This window comes from Capricornis sumatraensis, chromosome 15, assembly GCF_032405125.1.
Source record: "Capricornis sumatraensis isolate serow.1 chromosome 15, serow.2, whole genome shotgun sequence".
Lineage (NCBI taxonomy): Eukaryota > Metazoa > Chordata > Mammalia > Artiodactyla > Bovidae > Capricornis > Capricornis sumatraensis.
This window is the reverse complement of record NC_091083.1, coordinates 46,062,472-46,074,718: the sequence shown is the minus strand read 5'-3', so window position 1 is coordinate 46,074,718 and position 12,247 is coordinate 46,062,472. Positions and strand designations below refer to the sequence as shown.

At 38.3% G+C, this 12,247-nt stretch overlaps 1 protein-coding gene across 1 annotated transcript in view; it reads left to right on the top strand.

The window, feature by feature from the left end:
- TASOR2 (transcription activation suppressor family member 2) overlaps positions 1-12,247 on the top strand; it is a 67,787-nt gene that overhangs the window by 1,533 nt on the left and 54,007 nt on the right. The window contains exon 3 of the mRNA XM_068986764.1: positions 5,990-6,087. Within this exon, the coding sequence (XP_068842865.1) occupies positions 5,990-6,087 (98 nt within the window). The remainder of the gene's footprint in view (positions 1-5,989; positions 6,088-12,247) is intronic.

Here is a 12,247-nt window from a genome sequence, read left to right as displayed (position 1 = left end):
GCAAGAGTACTGGAGTGGGGCGCCATTGCCTTCTCCGGTAAATATGTTCAGTACATCAGTAAATAAATAACCCAGTTTGGAGAAAGCTGTGTTTGTTCACAGCTGTTTTGAGGAAGACAAAGACCAGTATTTGAAATTTTGTGTTTTCTTTTAAAAAGAGCTATATCAGGGGCATCTCTTGTAACCCAGAAATAGTTGCTTAAATGATTTAAAATCTACAAAGTGTCTAAAAGTTTGGGTGAGATGTAGGGTTTGTTAAATAAATGCAATGTGGTATATCTATTTAGTATCATTCGATCGATATGGTATCTATTTATCCAATAAGTCTTTCATTCTTCTATTGATGCACATTTATTTTCAAGTTTTCCCTATAACTTAAATGCTGCAGTTATAAGCACTGCTTCATGTGCTCATCAAAGTATTTTTATGAATCATAGAATTGATTCCTTCTGAGGGTGATAGATCATAATGCTATTAAATTACCCTCAAATGATTGTATCCTTTTATATTCACTTTCTCAAAAGGTGTGTTTTATCTCCCCACTAGCCAGATGGTAATATTTTACTAACTTTCTAATACTTGAAAATAACATCTCATTTAAGTGTTTATCTTTTCTGGGTAATAAGAATATTAACCATTTTTGAGCAACAAACATCCTTTGCTGTTTTAAGTTCTGACTTTCTTATTTGACCCATTTATCTGTTACTGCAGTGTTTTAATTACTGTAGCTTTAAGGTATATTTTGGTACTTTCTTTTGAAGAAAAGCTTTGGGCTCTTCTTTTGCATTTTTCTTCCAGATGAAATTTAGAACCATATTTTCAAGTTCTGTAGAAAATTTGGTTGCGATATAGTTTGTGATTGCACTGAATTTGTAGATCAATTTGAGAAGAGACATTCTTTTGGGTTTTTCCTTCTAGGATAATAGGTATGTCTCCTCGTTTCTTCTATTAAATTTTTTTGTAATGAAGTATGCCATTTATATGTACTGTTAAAAAGAAAAGTGTATCTGTATACACTGCTTGATAGAACATCACAAGTACTTGGAAGCTTTTGATGTATGCCTTTCCCCAGAAACAGGATTCTCTGCCCCCATGACCATCGTCATCCTGAATTTGGTGTTAATTATTCCCTTGCTTTTCTTTACAGTTTTAGCAACTGTGTATGTATTTTTTCCCAACATATTGTTTACTTTCACATGTTTTTGAACTTTAAGTAGAATCATATTGCATATTCTGTGAATTACTTTTGTTAAGCATTATGTTTCTGAGATTCATCCCTGTTGAAGTGTATACCTGTAGTTCAGTTCAGAAACTTTAGAACTCCTTTACAAGTATTGAAAGTATTGAATACCTCTCAAAGATCTTTTGCTTATGTGGATTAAATCATATTAGATATTAAAACTAACCAATTTTAAATATAGACATTGGTGCATTTGCTTATGCCTATAAACATATGGTATATTGATAGCTCTAAAAAATAGTAATAATAATAGTAAATCTTAGACAACATTTTTAATGAAAAGTAATTTTTCCAAAATAAGTTAGTGGCAAGAGTGGCATTGTTTTACAGTTTTCCCAAATATCTTTCATGACCAGAATCTCATGTTTGCTTCTACATTCAGTCTCTTGCAATATATTGTTTTGGTTGAAGTAGATGCAGAAAATCTGGCCTCACCGAACTACATATTGAGAAGAAGGAGGAATATGTTGATAATCTTTTAAATAGTTATATTATTCTTTCAGTTCAGTTCAGTTGCTCAGTCATGTCCGACTCTTTGCAACCCCATGAACTACAGCACGCAAGGCCTCCCTGTCCATCACCAACTCCCGGAGTTTACCCAAACTCATGTCTATTGAGTCAGTGATGCCATCCAACCATCTCATATTCTTTAATACTCATCAAATCCTAACAGTTTCTGAAAGGTTAGCCACAGTGTAGAATTTAAAATCAAATAACTTCTCAAACTCTGTGACATTAAAACCTGTTAGTCTAGCTTGCATTTTAAAGGGATATTTTACCCATGCATTGGTCGTGTGAAAGATATTAGTTCACTGAATTATGTAGATTTCTGAAATGATGACACATTTCAATATAGAATATCAAAAAATCACCTACATTATCATCACCACTTTGGGAATCACTCCTGTGATTCATTGACTTTTGTTGAAGTATAATAATCTATTATAATATGTTTATCCATTTTATTTTTTATGAACATACTGGTTAGTTCCACCACTGGGCTACAATAATTAGTGGTGCCATAAACATTCTTGGTCATTTTTTCAAGTCCATTTACACAGTAGTATCATTTAGGCATATTAGTAGTGGAATTGCTAGATCCTTTGGGAGGATATGTACAAGTTCAATTTCATTAGATAGGCTTTTCCCAAATGATGACTCTGATTTATACTCCACCATGAATGAAACCTCCCTTTGCTCTCCAGGCTCTCTAATGTGGCGTTGTCCAACATTTTAAAATTTTGCTGGTCTGGTGGAAGATAAATGATTTATTACTATAGTTTTCAACTGCATTTCTCTGATTACTTCTGACATTGCATATATCTGTTCCCAATTCCCTGCCTCCCTCTCCGTTAATTCATCTTGCCTGTAGCTTTTCAGTTATACTAGCCTTTTCTGGAATCCTTTTATGGCTTTGCGATTATCATATATTTTTTGTTTATTTTCCATTTTTTCATTTATTAAACTATTTTGAGGTAACTGTAGATTTGAAACACATGTATTTCAGATGTGTTTCTTTTAAAGAGCATCTGTTGGAATTTTAATGCAATTTAAAAACATTTTTAGCTGAGATACAGTCTATTTATATTTGCTTAGTTGCCCTTTGTTCTAGTTGTCCTGTTTTATATTTCTTTTTTCTGTTTTTTTAATAATTATTTAATATTTTTTACCATTTCAATTATTTAATATCTTTTACCACTTGATTTTTCCGATATACTAATTTGGAAGTTTTATATTTTTTTATTGTTGTTCTAGAAATATGCATCCTTGACTTTTCAAAATCTAAAAGTGACCAATATTTTTACCTTCCTCTTAGAGAATACAAGAATCTTAGACGTTTAACTTAATTCAACCCCTCATGACTTACATGTTTTTATCATGTATTTTGATTTTTAAAAAAATATTACCAGGGACTTCCCTGGAAGTCCATTGGTTAAGACTTCATGCACCCGATATAGGATGCATGGGTTGAATCCCTGCTTAGGGAACTAAGATCCCATATGCCATGCAGTATAGCCAGAAAATAAATAAATAAAGAATATTCTCACCAGACAGAAGAGGACCCATTTAGAATTATTGTTGTGTTTTTGCAGGCAGTGTATTTTTGCTGCTTTCTCTATTATTCATTGATTATTTTATCTTTTAGACCATCCATCTAGGGCCTTTTCCTTCTGCTTAAACTATGTGCTTTAGAATAACTTACTAAAAGTCTGTTGATGATAACCTTTTTCAGTTTGTGTTTACCTGAAAATATCTTTATTTTACCATCACCTAAGATGTCTTTGCTGAATATAGCAGTTTAGGTTGGCAGTTGTTTTCTTTTAGCACTTTAAAGATCTCATTTCTCTGTCTTTTGGTTTCATTTATTGCTAGTGAAAAGTCAGCTGTCAGTCCCTTAGTTGCTTTTCTCGGACTACTTTGACATTTTTCTCTTTGTTTTTAGCTTTCTGCTGCTTCATTGTATTTTTATCTTGGGACTTATTTGCCTTTCTTAAGTTTGTATTGGAGGTGTTTTGAAATATGTTTATTGGCTTTATAATTTCTAGACTGTGGATTTCCATTTTTATATTCTATTGATATATTTATCTAATGTATAAATAAATGTTTTATGACTTTCATAGTAATTTTCTCCTGGCCTTTTACTTCTTTTTCCCTTTGTTTTCCACAGTTTCCCCAACAGACTGCATTGCCACTCGTGGATTTTTGTTAATCTGAATAGTGAAAAGTGAACTTGACAATAAAACTCGGAAACTGGTCTTTGGAGAGGAGTAGGACTGCAACTACTCTTTCCGTTTTTTCATCATAATTGGTTTATTCAGATGTTTCTTCCATTTAGACCAATGTTAGTAAATTATATTTTCATGATTTTCAAATTTAGTAGTGTAAATAGCATGTGATAATTCATAATTTTAGACATTTCCCCTATGTTTGTGGTTAGCCTCCTTTTGTTGATTTTTTTTTTTTTTCTTTTCATTGATTATGTTTGCTGAAGGTTGTCTGTTCCAAAAAAATCAGCTTTGGGGTTTTATTGATTAACTCAGTTGGTCTTTTGTTTCTGAATTTGGTTTCTCTTTTTTTATTTACAAATTTTATAAGAAGTGTCTGGTGCATACTTTCTGTTTTCTCTTAATGAGATTCTTTAATGAGATTTTTAACACTTAATTGAGTAACTAAATCCCTTGGTAATATTCTTTGTTGAAGACTCTGCCTTCCCTCCCCTCTGACCCTGTTTAGAACCTTTGGGTATACCTGTTCCCTAATTAAGAGAAAGAATATTCACGACCCCAACTCCTGAGACCTGTTTTGACCAGTTAAAGCACCTGCTCAACTCTATGGTTATCCCCTACTTCTCTGTGAGCCATCCTTAGTGAATAGTCCTGTTCTTTGCCCAGGGCATTTTTATGTGATTTATCTAGGGGTGATGGCAATTAAGGAAGGGGGAAAAAAAAAATTGTGATGGCATAAATTAGGTATCACTTTCCCTTTTGTTAGATGTAATAATCAAAATAATCCACAGCGGGTCTTAAAATGTCATTGACCCTGAAAGAAATTTATTCTTAGGATTTTCTTGTCAGGACAAAACTGCTTAACAGTATCCTTGTAGTAAATACAGTAATGAGTTTAATGCAGTCATTTCATTGCAGATTCATAGCTTAATACTAAAGCACAAATTTAGCCTAATTTGATGAACCAGAACAAAGATGAGTTTCCTTTATACAGATGTCTGAAAATGGCACCATATAAATTTTGAAGTGATTCCAAGAAAAAGTCCATAATCTTGACTATGGAAAAGTGTTCTCCAAAGAATCCGTTGACTTTACATAGCATAGCAAGGAAGTGAACAAAATTTGAAAAATATAAGATTATAAGTATCTGTGTGATACACAGAAATTTTTTTTATTGTAGGATTCAATTTTGAAAATGTAAAACTAATCTTTAAAAATTGAATATTAAGTCTAAAAGTAAGTCACAGTTAAATGACAATATCATATTGCCAAGCCATAACTCATTTTTTGCAATGGGAGTAATTTTTTTTTTTTTTACAAAGAAGGCACTTGTACTCTCATTGCATATACTAAATGCCCAAAGTTATTTTGCTATTTTACGTAGTAATTAATCTACATAATTCTTTATGAATTTAAGTAACTTGCTTTGTGAGCTAAGGTTTCCCTGTATGCTTTCTATTTGTATAGTACCATAGCAGCAATGATTCTCTAGGAGCTCCTGGTTAGTTTTCCTCTAGCAAATGCAGATATGGTCCGGGAAATGCATATGGTTGTGTTAGATTACTTGGTTAAAACATGAGCCAAAAGTAAAAGAAGTCCTTAGACCAGGCCAGACACTTGACACACACTAAATTTTACTTTTAGTTGATGTTGTTAGGGCTGCGGTGGCTTAGTGGGAGGGACAAGCACCCCCAATCCTGACCCTGAGTGCTGGAATCAGCATCTGCTGGGCATATATGGAATATCCATAAACCATATCCAGTAGACCGTTTATTTTTATCGACTACGCAACAAAGCCCAGTGAAACCATAATCAGGGTTTACGTAGGCAGTAACTGGAAAGCTTTATAGCAGCGAGGAGTTAAAATAACTTGGGGTCACTGTAGTGAAAAGATGTGGATTTCGGGTTAGGTCTGCGATCTGCAGTCCTGAATAGTTACTGAATAACCTGTGGGCGAGACACCTTCGAGGAAGTTGAAGCTTGGAGCGACCATTGTAAAATGACAGTAAAACTGTCCACCTAGGAGTCCTGGGAGACGTCAGAGGCCCGAGGGAGCCCTGCTTGCTTGTCCGCACTCGGCCCCGACCGCAACTCCCACCCGCTTCGCAGCGGCCTGTGCGGGTGTGGGTTGGCGGTTCCGCCCCGCGCGGTTGACTTTTAAAGGCGCGGAGCGGTGCTCGCCGCCCACCACGCTGGCTTTCGCTGGCGGGAGCAAGCAGGCGGGGCCGGCGGGGCGAAGGGAAGCCCCCTCCCCCACGCATCATGAGGTGAGGAGGAGGGGTCGACGCCCACCTGGCGGGTAAACTGCCGGCCTCCCGTGCCTAGCAGACTGGCACAGGGGTCACTCTAGGTGTCCCACCCTCGGGGGGCTTTAGGGAGTGAAGCTTTGGTGGTGCCGCTGGGATGGTAGGGCTCAGGGGCTCAGTCTGTTCAACTCCTTGCCACCGCCGTGGACTGTAGCCCGCCAGGTTCGTGTGTCCGTGGGATTCTCCAGGCAAGAATACTGGAGTGGATTGCCATCTCCCTTCTCCAGGGGATCTTCCCTACTCAGGGATCGAGTCCGTGTGTCCTGCGTTGGCAGGCACGTGGATTCTTTACCACTGAGCCATCTGGGAAGTCAGGTTTACGGAGCATCTTTGCTGTAACCTGTGGAATTCTGCCAGCATGGTAGAGGGGAGACCCTTGCCAAGCTGCTATAGAAGATGGCAGCACTCCTCACATCTCGTGTGTGTGTGTGTGTGTGTGTGTGTGTGTGTGTGTTGCCAAGCTGCTATAGAAGATAGCAGCACTCCTCACATCTCGTGTGTGTGTAGACATGTAGTACTTTAGGATGCCCTTTGAACTGTCCTTTAAAGCAGTGATTCCAAATAATAGCAAGAATACCTTGGTTTTTATTCTTTATCTGCGTGATTATCTTGACGTTAGGAAACATTTAAACTTTTGTGCATGGCAGACGTTTTTATATATTTTAAGATTGTTATGAAAATCATATGTTTCTCATTTATGGTATCTTCTGTTTTAAATACAGGAGCTTTGTCTTATGGGTCTCTTACTGTTTGGGCTTATGGGAAATGCTATTTCCATTTGTTTGCTTTGTCTTCATTTTTTAAAACTAATTTGCTACTACTTAGGGCAATGGGAGATCTTTTTTTTCCAAAATGAAAATAGCTTTATTTCCCCAGATTATATTTATGCTTGCATAAAATTTCAGGTAATACATAAAGCTGTAAAAAAAAAAATTTAGCTGTATTTGATGCACTCAAAGGTGACTTGGTAGAGTTTTGGGTACCATGGTCCAGGAGCTCTCCTGTGTACTAGGGGGCTTTGTGAGCAAGACAGTATCTACCTGTGTGCACCTTACATTCTGGTGGGGAAGAGGGACACACACCTCAAAAGTAAATTGACAAAATAGTTGAAGTAGTGAGTGCTTCAAAGAAAATGCCTACTTTAGTTGGGGGTAATCAGAGGTTCATCCGAGGAAATAACTTATAGATTTCAGTAAAAGAAGAGAGGGAGCTAAGTCACGGGCATAACAGAAGACCCAGCATTCCAGTCAGAAATATCAGCAATTGCAAAGGCCTGAGAAGAGCAAAGAGCTTGAATGGAAAGACCAGGGTAGCTGGACCTTAGTAGGAAGGTGGATCAGGTAAGGTGGAGGGAGTAAGCAGGGGCTGGATTTCATAGGGCCACCGAGCAGTGTGTGCAGTGGGGTCTCAGGGCTTAAGTAGGGAAATGAAGTGATCTGGAATACTGATTGATTTACTGGTTATGTGAATGTTTATTGAAACCTAACTGTACCAGGCACTGTTCTGGGCACTGGGGTACAGCATGGAAAAAGATACTCTGTATTCATGAAACTATTATAATAATCTAGTGGTGGGAACATAATCAAGTAAACAAGAAAAAGATCAGATATTGTTAAGTGTTATACAGATGATAACCACCATTTAAATCATAGTATATGTTCTTAAGGCCTTATATATGTGTGTGTGTGTGAGACACACCTATATATTAGTACTTCTTTGTAATCAGCTTTTCTTTCCTCTAGACAGTTTATGGTAGGACTTTTTCTCTGTTACATTAAATGAATAGATTTATTTGGGAGTGTCAGGTTTTATTTTTAGGCTAAGTAAGGCCAAATTAATACTACATAAATGAAAAAAATACTGGGCATCAATAAAAACTTGTGTAAGTCATCCATTTGGAAAGAAGTATCACTTCATGAGAAATAGATGGGGAAACAGTGGAAAGTGTCAGACTTTATTTTTGGGGGCTCCAGAATCACTGCAATTGCAGCCATGAAATTAAAAGATGCTTACTCCTTGGAAGGAAAGTTATGACCAACCTAGATAGCATATTGAAAAGCAGAGACATTACTTTGCCAACAAAGGTCCGTCTGTCTAGTCAAGGCTATGGTTTTTCCAGTAGTCATGTATGAATGTGAGAGTTGGACTGTGAAGAAAGCTGAGCGCCGAAGAATTGATGCTTTTGAACTGTGGTGTTGGAGAAAACTTATGAGAGTCCCTTGGACTGCAAGGAGATCCAGCCAGTCTGTTCCAAAGGAGATCGGTCCTGGGTGTTCTTTGGAAGGAATGATGCTAAAGCTGAAACTCCAGTACTTTGGCCACCTCATGAGAAGAGTTGACTCATTGGAAAAGACTGATGTCGGGAGGGATTGGGGCAGGAGGAGAAGGGGACGACAGTGGATGAGATAGCTGGATGGCATGACCGACTCGATAGACATGAGTCTGAGTGAACTCCGGGAGTTGGTGATGGACAGGGATGCGTGGTGTGCTGCGATTCATGGGGTCGCAAGGAGTCGGACACGACTGAGCAACTGAACTGAACTGAACTGATGCAGTAGCTTCCTTTGGACACACTAACTTATGGCTCTCCACCTTCATTCTATGCTCCAGCAGCCCCTCGTGATAATTTTGACTTATTAGTGTGGTTTGTCATACACTTCAAGAATGTACCCTAATTAACCTCTGTTGTCATTCTAGTTCCTCATGGATTCTCTTTGCCAGTACATATATTTTAGGATTTTAGTATTCATAAGAGAAATGCAAGGAAGTAGAGGAAAAGACTAGAATGGGAAAGACAGATCTCTTCAAGAAAATTGGAGATACCAAGGGAACATTGGAGAAGAAAATGGCAACCCACTCCAGTATTCTTGCCTGGAAAATCTCATGGACAGAGGAGCCTGGCAGGCTGTGGTCCATGGGATTCCAAGAGTAGGACACGACTTAGCAACTAAACCACCACCACCAAGGCAACATTTCATGCAAGGATGGGCATGATAAAGTACAGAGATGGTAAGGACCTTACAGAAGAATCGCAAAAAGCAATTAAAGAAGTAGCAAGAATACACAGGAGAACTATACAAAAAATATCTTAATGACCCAAATAAACATGATGGGGTGGTCACTCACCTAGAGTCAGACATTCTGGAGTGTGAAGTCAAGTGGGTCTTAGGAAGCATCACTACGAACAAAGCTAGTGGAGGTGATGGAATTCCAGCTGAGCTGTTTCAAATCCTTAAAGATGATGCTGTTAAAGTGCTGTACTCAGCATGTCAGCAAATTTGAAAAACTCAGCAGTGGCCACAGGACCAGAAAAGGTCAGTTTTCCTTCCACTCCCAAAGAAGGGCAGTGCCAAAGAATGTTCAAACTGCCGGATGATTGCACTCATTTCACATGCTAATAAGGTTATGCTCAAAATCCTGAAGCTGGGCTTCAGCAGTCCATGAACTGAGAACTTCCAGATGTATGAGCTGGGTTTAGAAAAGACAGAGAAATCAGGTCAAATTGCCAGCATTCATTGGATCATAGAAAAGCAAGAGAATTCCAAAAAACATCTGCTTCTACTTCATTGACTATGGAAAAGCCTTTGACTGTGTGGATCATAACAAACTGGAAAATTATTGAAGAGATGAGAATAGCAAACTACCTTACCTGTCTCCTTAGAAACCTGGATGTGGATCAGAAAGAAACAGTTAGACCCTTACATGGAACAACAGACTGGTTCAAAATTGGGAAAAGAGGATGTCAAGGCTGTATATTGTCACCCTGCTTATTTAATTTATATGCAGGGTGAAAGTGTTAGTTGCTCAGTCGTGTCCAACTCTTTTTAACCCCATGGACTATAGCCCACCAGGTTCTTCTGTCCGTGGAATTCTGGAGGCAGGAATACTGGAGTGGGTTGCCATTTCCTACTCCAAGGGATCTTTCCCAACCCAGGGATTGAACATGGTTCTCCTGCATTGCAGGCAAATTCTTTATCGTCTGAGCCATGAGGAAAGACCTAGTGCTCATGATATGCGGGGTGCATCATGCAAAATGCCAGGCTGGATGAATCCCAAGCTGGAATCAAGGTGATACTATACATGGCAGAAAGTGAGGAGGAACTAAAGAGCCTCTGGATGAGGGTGAAAGAGGAGAGTGAAGAACCTGGCTTAAAACTCCACATTGAAAAAACTAAGATCATGGTATCCAGTCCCATCACTTCATGGCGAATGGATAGGGAAAAAGTTTGAAACAGTGACAGATTTTATTTTCGTGGGCTCCAGAATCACTGTGGACAGTGACTGCACCCATGAAATTAAAAGATACCTGCCCCTTGAAAGGAAAGCTGTGACAAACCTAGACAGCAGGTTAAAAAGCAGAAACATACATTACTTTGCTGACAAAGATTTATCTAGTCAAAGCTATGATTTTTCCAGTAGTCATGTACGGATGTGAAAGTTGGACCATAAAGAAGGCTGAGTGCTGAAGAATTGATACTTTTGAACTGTGGTACTGGAGAAGACTCTTGAGAGTCCCTTGGACTGCAAGAAGTCAGTCCTAAAGGAAATTAACCCTAAATCATCATTGGAAGGACTGATGCTGAAGCTGAAGCTCCAATACTTTGGCCACCTGATGCAAAGTGCCACTCATTGAAAAAGACCCTGATGCTCGGAAGGTGATGAAAGTGAAAGTGATGTCACTCAGTCGTGTCCAACTCTTTGCGACCCCATGGATTGTAGCCTACCATGCTCCTCCGTCCATGGGATTTTCCAGGCAACAGTATTGGAGTGGGTTGCCATTTTCTTCTCCAGAGGATCTTCCCGACCCAGGGATTGAACCCGGGTCTTCCTCATTGTAACCATACACTTTAACATCTGAGCTACCAAGGAAGTCCATGATGCTGGGAAAGATTGAAGGCAAAAGGAGAAGAGGGTGGCAGAAGTTGAGATGGTTAGATGGTATCACTGACTTAGTGGACATGAGTTTGAGCAAATCCTGGGAGACAGTGAAGGTCAGGGAAGCCATGGGGTTGCACAGAGTTGGACACAACTTAGTGACTGAACAACAACAATTCATAAGAGAGAGATCTGTAGTTTCCTTTCTTTTGTATTTTTTTTTCAGATTTTAGTGTTTGCTTTATAAAAACAAATTGGGAAGCTGTGCTCCTTTTTCTGAATTTTAGAACAGATTACATAAGTATAATTTTTCCTTTCAGTTATCAAATGCATATTTACTAAACATCTACTGTGTGCCAGGCATTGGGGTGATGCTGGGTAATCAGAAGTAAACAAAACAGACATGATTCCTGTCCTCATAGGGCTTGATTTATTAGGGTAGTAGACATTGGTGAGATAATTATGATTATATAATTATAAACTATGATAAGTACTCTGGGCGAAAAATAGAGTGCTTTAAAAGAATAGCATTGATGATCTACTTTGTTCTTTTCGTATATTTGAGTAAATGGTTATTGAGTTCATATGCACTAAAAATTCTTTTAATATTTGTTGAAGATTTGATATGTAATTAGGTCAGTGGTAAATACTTAAATAAACAAAATGAGGTCTTCATAATTATAAAAGTGAAAATAAAAATAATGGTAATAGGAGCTACTATGATAGATGGTATATTGCATATTTTTTATTGAGACATATTAAGTAGACACTTCAGTTACATGACACATCCAATTGTTCACTCCTCTGGAAATCCCGCTAAGATTATAGTAAAAGAATAAAGATAAAAATCCACAAAGATCGAGAGAATGAGGAAGGAGAAGATAAATGAAATCAATATTTGGGAAACTAGAAGGAAGTTGTTGTTGAGTCTCTCAGTATTGTCCAGCTGTTTTGCGGCCCCATGACCGTAACCCACCATGTACCCCTGTCCATTGGATTTCCCAGACAAGAATATTGGAGTGAGTTGCCATTCCCTCCTCCAGGGGATATTCCTGACCCAGGGATGGAACCTATATCTCCTGCATTGCAGGCAGATTCTT